The sequence below is a fragment of the Phasianus colchicus genome, chromosome 5, assembly GCF_987193195.1.
Source record: "Phasianus colchicus chromosome 5, bPhaCol1.hap1.1, whole genome shotgun sequence".
Lineage (NCBI taxonomy): Eukaryota > Metazoa > Chordata > Aves > Galliformes > Phasianidae > Phasianus > Phasianus colchicus.
The window spans coordinates 20,069,000-20,085,007 of record NC_143440.1 but is presented as its reverse complement, the minus strand read 5'-3'; the positions used below and the strand labels follow the sequence as shown (position 1 = coordinate 20,085,007).

Here is a 16,008-nt window from a genome sequence, read left to right as displayed (position 1 = left end):
CGGCACAGGTTCTGGTTTCCATCTGCTCACATACTTCTGTGGCAAAATAACTCACCTGAAGTACAGCAGGGTAAAGAATTATGGCCAGGTGTCACGCTGAGCGGAGGCTTTTCCCTTCTGGACTTTCTGACATCAAAGCACGAGATTGTCCTGTTGGGCATGTTGTCCAGTGGAGAGACTTTGGTCGCCTCATGGTTCTTAACCACTTCTCTCTCACTAAATCAGTTTCCCCTCTTCAGTTATGAATGAAAATGGAAGATGAAAAAGTTGAGGAAGGCAGACAGAGGAATGCCTCCCATCATAGATAACGACACTCTGGAATTTGTAGACTCTGCCAAGTCACAGCTGGATGTGAAGATCTGAAAGAATTGAGCACCCCCATCAAAGACTTGGATCCTGAAGTCACTTTCTGCCAAACCTATGGCATGGCCGTGGCTCTTGGAAGCTGACGAGTCTGTTTCCAACTCCCATTTCTCTGGTGCTGTGAAATCTTGTTCAGTTTCTCTGTGCTCTGCAGTTCCCATCCACTTTTGAATCTGCAAATTATTGCTAAGTGGGCGATTGGTACAGAGGAATGTTTCACTTAATTTCTTTTTGCCTTCCTGGGCAGAAGAACTGAATGCTTTTGCACTTTCCTTATTTTCACTGGCAATAAGACTGGGTTTTAGTTAAGGGCTTAGTTTAAGCCCTTTAATTTAAGGGCTACAACCAAAGTGAATTACTTTATGTTGTTCGTCTATCTCCTACTGCCAAAGTGCTTGGCTTACAAACTGTATGGCAACAAAAAATCTGAATTAAATATGAAAAATTGGATGTGTTTCACTCCTCCACTGGGACGAAGACATTCCAGTGAACGTATGGTACTCCCCCTTACAAAAGGGGGTTGAGGAAATTAGGTGACAGTTCTGGAGGAGGGTAAACTTGCAAAAGTTCAAGAAATTGTTTTTTTCCTAACACCGCAACAGTGAATAAAGTGAAACAGTGAAGGAAGGAGAAAGGAATATATTTGTTTATGGAGCATGGCTTGCCTACTGAGAGCTCTTCCATGGTTACATTAAATAAGAGTTTTGACACCGTAACGGTAATACAAAAATTGTGAGGGTCTGTGAGCTGGTGCTGCTCTCAGCTGTGGCACCGCACCTGCTGCGCTCTGCCCTGCGTTGTTCTTTGCTGCTGCAACTGCGAAGAATGGGCCCTGGATGTTTCTTCCTCTGTGATTTGTCCAGGAGAGAGACAGCTAGGCACGCTGAACTGCAGAAGTCTGCATTAATTCCAGTCCGAGCTCTCTCTCCTCTCCTTTTACCACCAATCGGCCATGGTGGGCATTTACTGATCCTCCAGCTCTGCCTCAGTGCCGTCCCCGTTTAGTTTCAGTCGCTACAGAGCTGGCAACAAATAGCTGAGAGGTACTGGGTCGGGCAGCAACCATCGCTGTTCGCCGGCTGTGTACCACCCCAAAGTTTATTCTTCTGAAACGCTGTGGGATGAAAATCGCTGTGTGTGAAGGCTTACGGCGGGAGGAGGTTGCTACAGCCGTGCCTGCACCTCTTTCAAAGGTCAAGGACTTATTTTTAAGATGCCAAACTACCTCAAGCACCTCCTTTCAGACAGGTGAGGACCTCTACATCGGCTGGGAAGGGCTGCAAGCAGCCCCGCAGGGACGGCAGCCTCGCAAACCTTCCTCCCTTCCTCTTTCCCGCTCAGGGCCCGGCCGCCCTCACACCGACCCCGCGCCCCTCGGCCCGGCGCAGCGCGGGGCCGCCCGCGCAGGTGGGGCTGCGCCACCGCCGCCTGCCCGTCAGGGGGCAGCACCGCGCCGCCGCCGGGCCGGGCCCCGGGCGCTCTCCGCGCGTTCCCCGGCGGGCGGCCCCGAGTCCCGCTCGACCCGGGCGGGTTACCCGGCGGCGGGAAGGGGGGACCGGGGCCAGGGCGAGGCGGAGAGGCGCCGGGCTCGGGGCGCGGCTGCCGAGCCGCGGTGGCGGGCGAGCGTGGAGCGGGAGGCGGCGGGAGGCGGCCCGGCCCGCTCCTGCCCGGGGGTCCCGGCGGGCCCTGGCGGCGGCTGCCCGGGCAGCGCGGGGCGGCGCGGCGCCGAGCGGAGCGGGGCAGGTAGCGAGCGGCGGCAGGCGGACGGGCGGCCCTCCCCCTGCGAGGGGCTCGCTGCCCCCTCCCCTTTCCTTTCTGTCCTTTGAGCGAGAGGTTGGGGGGATTTATAGGAGTACCGGCGGCCGGTGATGTCAGCCCTTGCCTAAAATAGAGAGGGATAGACGGCAAATCCACAGCTAGAAGGCTAAACCTTCCAATCCTGCCTCAGCCAGCGCCGCGCCGATGTGAAGTCACCCCCACCTCTCGGCGGGCACACGCACACACACACGCACACACACACACATACGCACACGCACAAGCGCACACCCCGCGGCGAGACGCGGCCGGCGGGACCGCAGCGGTGCCAGCGGCTCCTCGCCCCGCCAGGCCCGGCCGGAGCGCTCGGCGGGCGGGAGGTGGCGGTGGCGGGGCGGGAGGCGCCGAGCGGAGCCGCCGGTCCCCGCCTGGCGCGGCCCCGAGGATTACCGGGAACGGCGCGCCGCTTCCCCGAGGCGAGAGAGGGGCACCCGCGGAGCCGCAGCCGCTCAGCGCCGCTGCCCGGGCCGCCGAGGAGACAGGGGGGCTCGCGGGACCATGGCGTCGACGGAAGGGTGAGGGGAGCGCCGGTGCCGAGGGAGGGACGGGGGAGCGGGTGGTCCGCATTGTGCGTCTGCGGTGGCCGCGTGTCGGCCGTGTCATTGTTAGCCCTCGGCCCCGCCGCCGGGCAGCGAGGAGCGGACAGCCGCGTTCGGGAGGGAGAGGAGGAAAGGGAATTCGCGTACGAGCCGCTGGAGAGGTTTTGGTTTTTCTCCCGTCGCTTCTTTCTTTCAGCCCCGGAGGGTAAATGAGCGCAGAGCACCTGCCGGAGCGCTGCCTGGGGAGCCGGGCGCGAGGAACGCGGGGTGCGGGGCAGCTCCTCGCCATAACCGCGGACAGCCGGGAGCTGTCCCTCCCTGCCCGGCCCTGGGGAAGGCAGCGCGCGGATCCAACTTCTCCCGGAGTTTTGCAATTCGGGACATTTGTGCCAAACGCGTTGCGGCGCGAGCGGGGGAAGATGCTGGGAAGGGCGAAGGGTTATACAGGAGGCTTTGAGGAGAGGCACAGAGCCCGGTGGGACAGCGGCCCTGGGACCGAAACCTGTCCCTATCTCTGCCCGAATTCCTGCCCCTGTCCCTATCCCATGACAGGGGATCACGAGGATCCGCTGTGGAGTCCTTACTTTGCAGGTAGTGGGAGAGGAAAGAAAAGGTTCCCCTGATCTCTGGTTGCCCTCTTCTAATACAGGCTAGCATTAGGCTGCGTCTGGTGTGAGCCTCCCCTTTATCCCTGGATGTTGTCAGGTTGTATCAGCGTGATCTGCTCTGGATGGGACTCTCTGAGGACAGGGCGCTAGAGCAAGCTCTGTTTGTATGGCTGGTGTGGCTCTTGGGCGCAGAGACAGAGGGGATTTACCAGCACATGGCTGGGGCGTGTGCACACGGGTGTCCCATCACCTACACGGCCAAAGGGACATGCTCCTTGCTGAGCAGCTGGCCTGGAGCAGGGTAGCATGGAAGTGCCAGTGCTGGTTCTTCAGGAACAGGGCAGGCCCTATGGCTGGAGTTTTGAGGAGGAGGTTCAGAAGTAGTCTGCATCCCATGGCTGTGGCTCTGTATCTTTCTGCTTCCTTACCTGACCCTACTCTGCTCGGCACGCTCCAGCTGCCCACCATTCCATTGCAAAGAGGGAGGCTGCAGGGCCAGGGGTTTGCAGTACCAGGGTTTAATGGGAAGAGACCTAATGGGAGGGGGCTGCAGCAGGGGTCTGCCACCACAGGGGATAACGTGTACAGGAGGAGAAGTGCACTCCAGAGAAGCTGACTGAGCAGGTGGCTAAAAGAGATAGGAGCACCAGAGTTGGAGAAGCTTCCATAGATGTGCGATATCACTGTCCATATCGGACAGAGCTAAATGGTCAGCAAAACAAAAGAAACACAGAGTTTAGGCCTTGTTTTCAAATTTTTTAGGAAACTCACTGAGACAAAGACAGGTCGACGCTCTTCCCTGGTGCGTTTCAACTGGTGCCCAGTTGTAGCTGAGGGAAACCAGTGGAGTGGGATGCGTGTCTCTTGTTAATCCCTTTGTGCTGCTGAGAACCTGAATTGTCATCTTTCCCCCCCTCAGGTGAGAAGCTGAGGAGAGAAATAAGCTTTGCGTACTGGCATTAAGGCCGGCGAGCTCAGGCATCGTAAGGACCGTCAGGGAAACAAATTCGGGACCATCCGGGCTGTTCGAGGAAGGCTTTCCATCGACGCCGGTGCAGTGGAAAAGAGACAGGTGGCAGAGAGTGCCCATTGCGGTGTGTCTCAGGCACACACAGGTACACGGAGAGACCCCTGTGAGAGGTGGGATGGGTTGTGTGCACGCACTGGCACAGTGTCTGGTGGCTCTGTGGTGCTCAGGCGGTGTTAGGTGAGGTTGGTAGTACATACAGTCACTATTTTGTTGGGATAGAACAACTCCAATCACAGTCAGTTTTGCAGTGTATTATTTTATCCTCTAAGAGTGCAGTTTACATGAAGTCTCCAAATTGGAGGTGTCAGAGATGTGATAGGGCACATGGCAAATAGTAAGGCCCCCATGTATACACAGAGGAAGGCAAATCTATATTACATTCATAAAAAGTAGTGGTTACTCAGAACCAGGATTTAGTAGGAAAGATTTTCTTGTCTGTACCTTTCCTTCCCCCCCCCCCCCTTTTAATACTTAATTTGAGGAAAGTTACCCATGTTTGGAAAATTGCCGCCCAAGACTTCCTGTTCCAAGAAAGAAAGCGTAGACAACAGGAAACTTCAATCACCTGAAGATGAGAAAGGGAACATCCCCTGATACAGCAGGGTCAGGCCCGTGGGGTTGCAGATCTGCTTCACTACAGTTCTAGCTGCTGGCACTTGGTCTCACTGTGGAATGTGCTTACCTTGACAGTGAGGTCCTCCTGTCACAAAATGCCCTGGTACCCATCTCATTTACCAGGATGAATTTTGGGTGTTTAGCTGGTGCTAGAAAGTTCAAGGAAGAAGGGCTGGAAGCAGCTGTTAGTGCTATTTGAAGTTTCTTGTTTTCATGCTCACTAAGCATCCCCCCCTGCCAGCCACCTTCCCTGAGACTGAGATATGGTCCAAGGACCTGGCGACATCTGTTCACATTCCCTGTTGTGCATATTGTGTAGTGCTCAGGTAGAACCTCTGGAGGCTGACTGGTTCCACCTAAGAGTGGCAGAGCTTTTTAGCCTTTGCTTTTACAGGATCTAAGAGGGCATAAAGATTAAGCGAGATGGACGCTGCCTGTACACCTTGCTTCCCCATGGGTTATGGCTCTTACCTTTCTCTTCAGCGTTACTGTTTCGAAAAAGAAATAGTGCAGGACATTGCTACAGTTTTTTAAAAACACATTTGCATGACTTAGAGGTTTTAGATGTTAAATTAGCTTGTGATTTAATCTTTAATTTAATAAATTAGCTTGAGCATTAAAGCCATTCCCTTGTTACTCACTCAAGTGGGTAAAAAGGGTCGGGTTGAATATCAGGAAAAAGTTCTTCAGCAGAGGGTGGTGGGCATAAAACAGATGCCCACCAGAGCTGCTGGAGTTCAAGAAGAGCACGTACATGGGGGTCTGATTTTTGGGTGGTTCTATGTGGAGCCAGGAGTTAGAATCAATGACCCTTGTGGGTCCCTTCCAACCTGAGAAATTCTGTGATTCTATAAGTGACGATGTTTTAGTACTCTAAAAATCTAGCAACAGTTTTGTATTTTGTGTGCTTTTTAAGAGCGTGAGTTTTGGGGCATGAAGTTTGAGTGTGTTCCTTTAAGAATGCAGCCACTAGGAGACACTGTCACTGCATCTATGGTTGTAAATCAGGGAGGCCACAGGTACCTGGGTGCTGAGCTCAGCCCCACGGGTGGGTAGCCCTCCTGGGCATGGCTGGGAACTGCCTGGGCAGCAGCTTGTCCTGCTATGGGCATTTGGTTGCGAGCCCCTTGTTTCAGAGAGGCTGCTAGCAGAGACATGGGCTCCTCATTTCCTTTGATTGGAGTGCCAGACAACAGTCCAGGGCAGGTTGGTGTAAATAGCAGAGGTGTTACCTTTATGGGTAGGTAGTACCTATATGGCATGTGTATGTGCAGGTAGGCACAGACTGTGCTACAGAATAAGTGTAGTGAAGAGGGGCAGGACGCTGCAAACATCACAGTGTTTGCAAATACAGGAGTCTGTGAGTAATTGCTTAGCATCATGATTTGATTAGTGAAACAGATGTAAGTGCTTCACAATTTTATATACACTTAATGGTGTTTATGTAATATGCAATGGCTTGGAGGCAGAGTTCCCATTCTGTCTGGAGTCACAAATGCGGTGTGTGCAATCTACAGAGATCCCTCTCTTTAGGTTTGCCATTATTGTTAACTCAGTTAACAGGGGAAAAAACCAAAACAATCAAGTGGTGGTCTGTTCCTCCTCTCACAGCTTAACTGTTTTTACTTTCTTCTACCGATGCTCTCTTTAACCCAGGGTTCACTGTCTCTGAAGCTACAGTTACACAGGCAGGTGTACAGTCTGTCTGTGCTAACTCACCACCACACAGTGTGAATTCAGTGCTGTAATACTATAATGGGATGATAACAGCAGGGTGGCAAAGTTGGCTACAGCAAATGAGAATGAGCCCAAATACAGCAGTCACAGAAATGAAGGAAATGAAGGAAAAGAACTACCTACCTTTGGAAGGCTTCAGGTCAGCAGGAATCTCCAGCAAAAGATACCCCCGCTGCAGCTTCCAGCCCTTAAATGAGGTCTGGGACAGGGTGGATCCTGGCTCCACTTCTTCCAGTCACTCAGGTGTATTGCATTGCATGCACCTGGGCTCCCCTGGGTTGGCCCTGCCCTCCCACCAGGTGCTCAATCACTGCTTCAAGCCCTGACTTAGCATTTCCACTACAGGTCCAGATCAATGATTTCATGGTTAAATTTATCATGATTCAATTTATTTTCTTCAAAATTAGCCACAGCATATTGTATGGTTTTTGTACAAGTTTTCTTCTAGCTATGAAAAGCTAATTGTTCATCAGTTCAACATACAGTTAACGTGGGAGGCCCAAATAATAATAGCTTACCCAGCATCTAACCCTGTGTATACATGTTACCTGTCAACAGTTTTTGTACAAATTTGAATCTTGAGAATGAATTTATTATACTGGGTTAGCATTTCAGTCATGTGGCTGTGGTGGTTTTGGATTAGAAGCCCTAAAGTCATCTGCTGGATTGTCAAGATAGAGCCTAAAAGGGAGATTGGCAGCCCATATTATACACATAGCCTGGAGACAATGGGACACACCTCACTGAGTCAGAAAAAGTAGCTTTGCGTTTCTTGGTAGGGTTTAGGCACCTACATAGGAGAGTGGGTGTGCAAGATTTGCCACTATGTGTACATAAGCACACCCACAGTTTTCTTGTCATTTGAATTTTTACTCTGTAATTTACCCACAAAAGTCCTCAAAATGGAAACGTGATGAAATGTGCTGGCACGAGTGTTTGGATACTTTAGAGGATTAAATCCTCCAAGTGCTCTTACTGTTATTTTTATGCAGGATTTGAACAGTACCAATTCAGGATGGAGATGTTTTACCCTATACTCTTTCTCAGACATTTTGTGGGACAGATGAAATGGATGTAGCCTATTAATTAGACATATCAGCTGTGGATCTGACCTCATTTCACTGTTGTTGATTGCAAATCTCTCATCAATTTCAATAATATAGAATGAAGCTCTATAGAAGATAACACGTATTTCTTAAAACTAATCTCATGACATGGTGATTCTTGTGACCACAACCTTTGGTTTGGCCTTGGGTTATACTTTCAAAGAGAAGTCATCATCTAGACATTAACTCATTTTTTTTAGACCCTCATATAAAGGCACAAATGTTAAAATGTTTCTTAGAAAGTCTATAGGGCTTAATCATTCTAAAGTTTTTGGGAAAAGCAGATTAGGAAATTGGATCAGATATACAATGGCTGTTCCTTAAAAATGGCTGAAATTTTCAAATCGAGTCTTAGCTCATTGTAGCCTTCCATGAGATGCATAAATGCATACATACACCCTCCTCGTGAATATGTGTGCAGATGTATATGTGCAAGTACACTGAGAGTTCCACTTATGAAGAAGTACTGTATTTCTATACTAGCAAGTTACTACATTTAATTTTCTTTTTCATCTTTCCATTTCCCCCTGACAATCCCAACAAGATTGCTAATAACTGTAAATATATGAACAGTATTTCAAGGGTCACGGTTTTTCCATTAAAAATACTGTTATAAAAACTCTCCTCTGCTCCACCTGCATAGATATCCATTCCTTCCAGCAGTGACCTGTGGCCAGTAGTCACTGCCTGTCAACATTTAGTATGCAGTGAAATCTCACCTGAAGCCTGATATTTTCATGATGTGCTATTATTAGAAACACTCTCAGTATTCCTGGAAATCAGAGATTTTAAGATCACATTGAAGAACTCAGATTTTTCATTTCCTGCTTTCCCAACTTGACATTCATAGGGCTAATTTTGATATGAGTCATCCATTCCTTGGCTTAAGTTGTGAAATAATGCATTTTATATCTTACACCTTATGACATGGGCAATGAAGAACACTTTTAGAAGATTTTAAATAGCTAGTACTGCTTTTGTTTCTTTTATCATGCACTGGCATTTGAGTTTCAACAACTTCCTTAGTTGTACCAGGCTGAATGAAATGAGAATATCAAACTGATCAGCAGGAGTGCTCTTGTAAGAGATGAGGCATGGACAAAATAAATGCATATAGATGCAAGTGCTATTCCCACAAACGTGCAGATATGCTTTTAGGCCATGACACCCCGTGTGCTCATATCATGGGGCCTTGTGTGTGTCCAGGTGTGAACCTGCCAGGATTTACCACATTGGCCGGGGATTAAAGTTATATGTTATTGCAAGGGACAAGTCTATGGATCTTCACAGTATGCTTGGTTTTAGCCAATCTTTAGCTTCAGTTAAATAAGTTGAAGAAGGCTCCAGGACTGTGGACTCCAGGGTTTGCCTGTGTGCAGGAGTGGGGCTGGGCCCATGCTTTGCCGCAGTGCTCCTTCTCGGTACAGCCCTAACAAGTGGGCCTTTGTCTTCACTGCCTTCTCATTTAATAACTTTTCATTCTGTGTGATTTAATTCCCTTTCCCAGCCCAACATGTTGCAATACCCACTACTTAGAACGCTTAATTCAATGAGTTCTTGAAAACACTGGATGGATCTGTCAAATCCATCATCTCTGCTATTGTCCATCTGCTAATGAAAGCTCCTCTTTTGCCAAGTCAGTACAATATCTGACACTTTTAGCCTCCAGCTCGTTAAACTAAAATGCAAGAAAGCAATAAAAATGAATGTGCTTTTATATATTTAATCCTACTTCTGTATTAATTTCAAAACCTCTCAATGTACTTAAAGCTTTAAGACAATTAGCTGCAATACAAGTCTCAGTGCTTGTGAAAGACGAGGTTCAAAGACCATATTTTCTAACATTTATACAGAAATTGAGGACCCTTACAAGGAAGGTCAAAAAGGAACCAAAACACAGAATAATTAAGGAACACTTCTGCTAATTGCAGGTTCCTTGAGAGAATGGCATGAAATTCACAGGAACGTGGTATTTCAGGTTCACTGAAATACCTGAGAAATTAAACTCATTGTAACGCTTAAAAGAAGGGAAGGTACAAAGGGAATAAAAAAATTAAAACCATTTCATTTTTAAGTCTCAAATACAAATGCTTATTTACAGCTTTTGAAATATTTGCTCTTTCCATTTCTATTTCACACCTGTTTTTTCAACTGAAGAAAAAAGCAATAAAAAAAGAAGACTAAAATGAACTAGTTGGAAAGGAAAACACATCACTGTGTATTAAGGAAACATTTGGGGTTGACCAAAGCAATATTTGCCCTGTGTTTACTTTAAAAAAAAAAAAAATTGCTGACAAAATCAAAACATTTAAGTGTGACTGCAGCTGATCTTTTCCTTGATTATTATTTTTTTTATAATATAACCACCAAGTCAAAAATCAATAGTTTTTCCAGGCTGCTTTCTGCTCCGTGACCTTTATTGCTATTTTCTCAACACGAGTTAAACACTGGTCTATTACTGTAGGCATTTAAACTTATCTATACACATATAGTTCTGTGTGCTTGTGCACATGTTTCATTACTTTATTTTAGACGCCATCTCCTTTTGCAGCAGATTCATTTGGTAGATTTTGCTGCTGTTCCTGTCATATTTGTGTATTTTAATTCCGTAACGTTGTCCTGCATTTCTGCAGCAACTTTTAACTTTTTTTGCCAGGTCTCTGTGTTTTAGTACTGTTTAGTTTGGAGTGTAAGGTTTCTTTTTTTCTTTGGATGCATACAAATACATGTTTGATTTGAACTTCTGCTTCTTCACTGGTTTTGCTTCCAAAGTTACCAGGAAGTTTTTTTGAACTTCTTCTGTATCAGTCTCAACAACTGTTTGTGCATTTTGTGGTATTGATTTTCATAGCTGCAGCTTTGTTGTGTTGGTTGTTGATGGTGGTAACCATCATGGGTTGCCTGTCTGCTGTGGGATGTAGGGGGGTGGGCAGGATGCAGCTGCCTTTCCAATGTCAGGCTTAATCTTTACTTTTTCTTCTTACATCCCCAGTAAGAAGGCAGCAGGCAGTGTGTTTCTGGAGTGGGTAATTTGAGGCAAATTTAATCTAATCAATTTAATAATTTAATCAATCATCCTTTTGGCATTGCAAGAATAATCGGTTGTGTATCCAAGTATAGAATTTGCAGATGAGATGATGGCCAGACCAGTACTAGAAGGCTTAGAGAGGGTAACAGTGAAACCTTCATTCAAACTGGAACTTGCCAGAAATTTAGATGCATTTCTTTGTCCCTGTATCTCAACTCCAGATTAAACTCTCTTAGCCCTACTACCAAATCTGTGCTTCAAACCTATGAGTAAATGCACCTTCTGCGTACTGATGACCTCCTCCAGATACACTGCGTGCCTTGCAGGCCAGCTGACTGTGTCTGCCCCAAGGCAAGAGTCCCAGTGCTTCCCTTTCCAGCTGTTTGTTGCACTTTCCTCCTGTTATTCCTTGGCTCTTGGAGATTTGCTTTCTCATGGAGACTATGGCAGAGATCACAGGTAACAGTCATGCACACAGTCCAGCCTCTGATACACTTCCTGCTGTCCATGCAGCATGTCTGGCATCCACTGCACATCAGCCTGCTGCTGCTTGCGCCTGCAGGGGGATCTTGGAGCAAGTGGGCATGGTGAGCACCCTGTGAGAGGTGCTGCTGAGCCTCAGGTGCACCTTTCCAATCTGGGGGAGCAACGTTATCAGGGCCCAGTTTAGATCCTGAAGGTGGTGTAACTGTATTAACCCAGCGCTGTATCCAGGCTAATGACTGCCTCTTAGCCAGGTTAATTAGCTTGAGTGCAGCGGAGCGCGAGTACGGATGACCTGGGCTAGGATGGAGGAAGGCATGGTTACCTTTCATGCCCCAGGTCAGGTCCATACAGAGCTTGAAAGCCTGTTTCTCAACAGGCTTCTCAGTCTGAGGAAAAAAGGTCAATGCTGTTTCTTCCAAAGTGTGGAAATTAGGGCCAACATTTGTTATTTTTAACTACCAGCCATTAAAGACTGTGTCTTCCTTAATATAAAAAAATCCCAAGCTATGTAACTCTTAACTGGGGGTATGAAAACACACTGCAGGGTCTCCAGGGCTCTCTTTGAGCCTCGACTATGTTGAGTTCACCTCTACCACAAATACACAGCATACTGCTGCCCCTGTGTAGTGTGCCCACAGCTCTAGTGCTGGTTTATATGATCATCAAGACCCTCAGGTAAGTGCTCCCTGCTGGGCAAGCTGCTGCTGGGCTCCTGAGACACATGTGTGCATGTGTAAGCTGCTTGTGAGCAGCAAAGCAAAGCCTTCCAAGTTTACCACGAGCATAGCAGGCTTTGTCTGAGGCAGAAAGCAGTCTTGTTAATTAAGCAGCTGGCTCCTTATCTTTGTGAGAACAGCTCTTCCAGGAGTAACTGACAAATGTTTGCCTTTAGAAGCATACGCGGGTAAAGCCCATGGCACTCACAGTCAGGCATGCATATGGGAATTAATTAACACCTGGCTGCTATTTATATCTCAGCAATCTAGGACAGGAAGTGAGGAACAACTCAGAATCCCTCAGCTGACATTTTAGGGGATTTGAAACAGGCAGATGGCAACATCCTGTGTTGGAAAATGCCAAGAGGCATGACTCCCCTGGGCACAGAGAGTGTGGAGGAGCCCCCTCAGCCCATTGCAGCTCCATCCCAGGAGAAGCTCAGGACAGACAGTGCTCTACCTGGGACAGCTTGCCGTCTCTTACAGACTTCCAGCAAAGTGCTGCAGCTTGAGCATGACATGTATTGTCAGAACCTTCTTGTGCTCTGAACGCTTTTCTAGCTTTAAAAAAAAAAAACAAAAAACACACTGTCAGTCATTATTACCCTTTGACATCCCTGGCAGAACGTGAGTAATGTGGTGTCTGAAAGCAACTTAATTTGTAGGTGTTACTTATTCACTAAAGTACAGAGAAATGTTTCTAATTCAAAATAGCAGTGGTGTAAGTTAATCTGGACACACTGTCTAAATCAGGAGAAAAGAATGCACTGTACTGTCTTAAGGGATTGGTTAAGATGTAGTCATAAAAAGGCTTGAATGCCAAGATCTTTATTCCTGTCCGTTTTGAACTGCAGGCTACCCCCCTCCCCCCCAAACATCCCGTGGAGCTAGCATATGGAGCCCATAATAATAAAACCACGAGGAACAATATTATGTTAGTGAGATTCTCCTGTATCTGGAGCATTTGATCTAGATCTCACAAGATTGATCTGTACAACTGATTTTCCAAAGCAGATGGCTGTATATCATGCTATTCAGACTCTGCATGAAGCCAGTTCATTCACAGACTCCGTGACAAATTGATCTAATGACTGTATATGATTGAACATAAAAAGTTGCCATTTGAAAGCCGCTCAGGAGGCACTGATGGAGACCTGTCAGAATGGGACACAAATCGGGCAGGCACAGCAAGTGGGAGCAAAGGACAGTGGGGTCTGGAGGTCACACTCAGCCTCAAGGCTGAAAGCTGAAAAGGAGAGGGGCAGATAAATTACTATCTTGAGTCTGCCGTGGGTTTACCCTATGGTACACAGTGGCAATGCATCATTCTCTAAATGAAGTATTCCTATAATTTTTGGGCACCATAAGGAAATCACTGTAGCTGCCGTATACTGCTTCTTCAATTATTTTGAGGGGGAAAGAGAAAGGAAAGGAGGATTTTAACCTCCACACAGTATCTCTGCTATTTATACTTCTGCTCATAAGGAGTCATTAGAAAATCTGATAGTTTTGGTAACCTCCCTTTTCAACCATGGCATGTTGAGAGCGGCCACACGGCGGCGTTGTTTTCCTAAACTGGTTATTAGTAATTCTGTCATACCAGAATGCTGAAGAGGTGTCTTCCGGGACTAAAATTATAGGTACTGGAAAATAAATGTCTCCTAATTCATTTTGTCTGAACAGAGGAATTACAGCTTAGAAGTTCTCATGTTTATAGATGGAGAACCAATGCATAAGTTTGTTTGCTTTCATATGGGAGTCTGCAGCTGTGGATTGAGCTGAGCTAAGTTCTCCTGTGTCTGCACCCAATCAGGTAATACAAAACTGTCTGGTTCTGGTACTTCTTCACCCTAGGTGATATTGCTTGCTGCCTTGCTACCTGCTTAGAGCAGGGGGAGGCCAGAGGAGGGGCTGAACTTATCTCTTTGACTGGACCTGCAGTGGCTTCTTCGTTATTGTGAAAAGAAAGTATCAGACTGTCTTTCATTGAATTTCTGGGGAGTGCTTAGGTTCTCCCTTTGCTGTCTGAAAACTTGACAACAACTATTTTTAGAGTCAGACTGAGTTTCTCAGAATTTTTTAGCACTGTTGTGCAACTGATGAATCTGCTGACAGTGGCTGATTCATGAAACTAGGCTTTTAGGCATCAAAACATACATACCTAAAGGAGAGCTAGGACATTGTCCAGTGACAAGAAATACACTAGTGCCAAGTCTACACTGAAGGTCAGAATGGAAAAATCTTTCTTGGCAGATGACCAGTTTATCACCATTTGCTGATCTGCCACTCACTGTTTTATGGACTACTGCAAAAAAGCACCTAGGAAACGGAAAGTCAAAATGTATTGAAAGCCTGTAGTTTCTTTAACACTTCCAAGTGTACTATTTCAAGTTTCAACAGGTAGGTTCTTTCTCATACATTATGCTTTTGATTAAGATTCTGCCTAGCAGGACAGAATAGCAAGAAACAGGAAAAAAAAAGTTAATTAATCAGTTGAAGAAGCAATTACGTAAGCAAAGTAACACCTTAGTAATTTTTTTTTTTTTCCCCCTCCCTCCATGACAGAATATAGAAAAAGAATGGAATAGTGGATTTCCTTGAAAATGACCATGAAGACTTGTTGAGTCAAGGGTGTTTGTTGTTTAAAGATGTTCACATATCTAGTAACACACAGAACACATTTTTTCCATACAGACACATACTACATGGAACCCATGCTAACGTGCAGTCACTTACGGGTCCAGGTGATGACCTGCCACAAAGATACCAGATGTTTCTCAGACATAGGTAACAAACATGGATTAATTTTAAATTCACCCACTTGATACACTACAAAGCTTAACTAAAGCAGAGACAGTTTGAAACATATGATAGTTGGTTGGATATTTCTGGCCTCAAAATACATGTACAGCCAAAATCTCTCCCTCATGTCCCGGATGCTTGGAAAAAGAGGCATTTGGGCTCTGTAAAAGGCCCATTTGTAACAATAAAACATGTTGGAAGCAGAGTTCCAGGCTGCAGCAAATGAGAATAAGCACAAGTGCAGCACCTATGGATACAGAAAGAAAGAAAGAAAGAAAGAAAGAAAGAAAGAAAGAAAGAAACCAACCTACCTTTCTTACCTTGAGAAGGTTTCAGGTAGGCAGGAACCTTCAGCTAGAAGTGCCTGCACTTCCACTGCCAACCCTTAAATGAGGTCTGTGAAGGGATGGATCCTGGCTCTATTCCTTCCAATCACTCAGGTGCACTGCATGCACCTGAGCTCTCCTGGGTTGGCCCTGCCTTCCCACCAGGTGCTCAATCACTGCTTCAGGCCCTGACTTAGCATTTCTGCTATGAGTTATTCCAGTATAAGTCAGAATATTCTAGAGAGACCTTTAATTTGCACTCAGGAATAATTTGTAGTGGTTAGTGAATCTGCTAGATATTCTTAACCTTTCATTTCCTTCTCAGTAATTCTTTCATCCAGAGTCTGTGGAGAAGGTAATGTAAGAGTTGGCTAAGCCATCTCTATATCGTTCAATGTCCTCTCAGATGAGCCTCCGTCAGTCCAAGAATTACACTTCTTATTCCTTTTGAAATCATAGAATTATAGAATGGCCTGGGTTGAAAAGGACCACAATTATCACCTAGTTTCAACCCTCCTGCTATGTGCAGGGTTGCCAGTTACTAGATCAGGCTGCCCAGAGCCACATCCAGCCTGGCCTTGAATGCCTACAGGGATGGGGCATCAATACTCAAATGTGCATGGAACACAATAGGCTTAGGATTCTGGACTTAAATCTAGTCTTCTAAAATCCTTTAATGTAGCTAACAGTCACCCCTGACAAGTTGTTCCACAAATTATTGGCATTTTCAAGTGGTCAGTGTTAACTTGACATAGCGATTCATGTGTTTTGTCAAGTGTCAAAATGTACTGCACAGTTGAATTAGCAGAAACTTAGTTAAAAAAAAACAACAATAAT

At 46.4% G+C, this 16,008-nt stretch overlaps 1 protein-coding gene and 1 long non-coding RNA gene across 5 annotated transcripts in view; one reads left to right on the top strand and one right to left on the bottom strand.

The window, feature by feature from the left end:
* Positions 1 to 2,651, bottom strand: part of LOC149917793 (uncharacterized) — a 53,511-nt gene extending 50,860 nt beyond the window's left edge. Inside the window, exons 1-2 of the long non-coding RNA XR_016466818.1 lie at positions 2,569 to 2,651; positions 56 to 1,477 (exon numbers count right to left, since the gene is read on the bottom strand). This is a non-coding gene — a long non-coding RNA (uncharacterized LOC149917793). The remainder of the gene's footprint in view (positions 1 to 55; positions 1,478 to 2,568) is intronic.
* The window catches only part of SLC1A2 (solute carrier family 1 member 2), a 79,040-nt gene continuing 64,399 nt past the window's right edge, over positions 1,368 to 16,008 (top strand). Inside the window, exons 1-2 of one of the 4 annotated variants that reach the window (XM_090140792.1) lie at positions 1,368 to 1,611; positions 4,245 to 4,440. Coding sequence is in view for 2 of the 4 variants with exons in the window: in XM_031593340.2 (XP_031449200.2) it covers positions 1,577 to 1,611 (35 nt within the window). In the remaining 2 variants the exon portion in view is untranslated. Of the gene's footprint in view, positions 1,612 to 2,558; positions 2,694 to 4,244; positions 4,441 to 16,008 lie in introns of those variants that run through there. The other 3 variants (XM_090140791.1, XM_031593340.2, XM_090140790.1) reach the window with 3 other exon arrangements.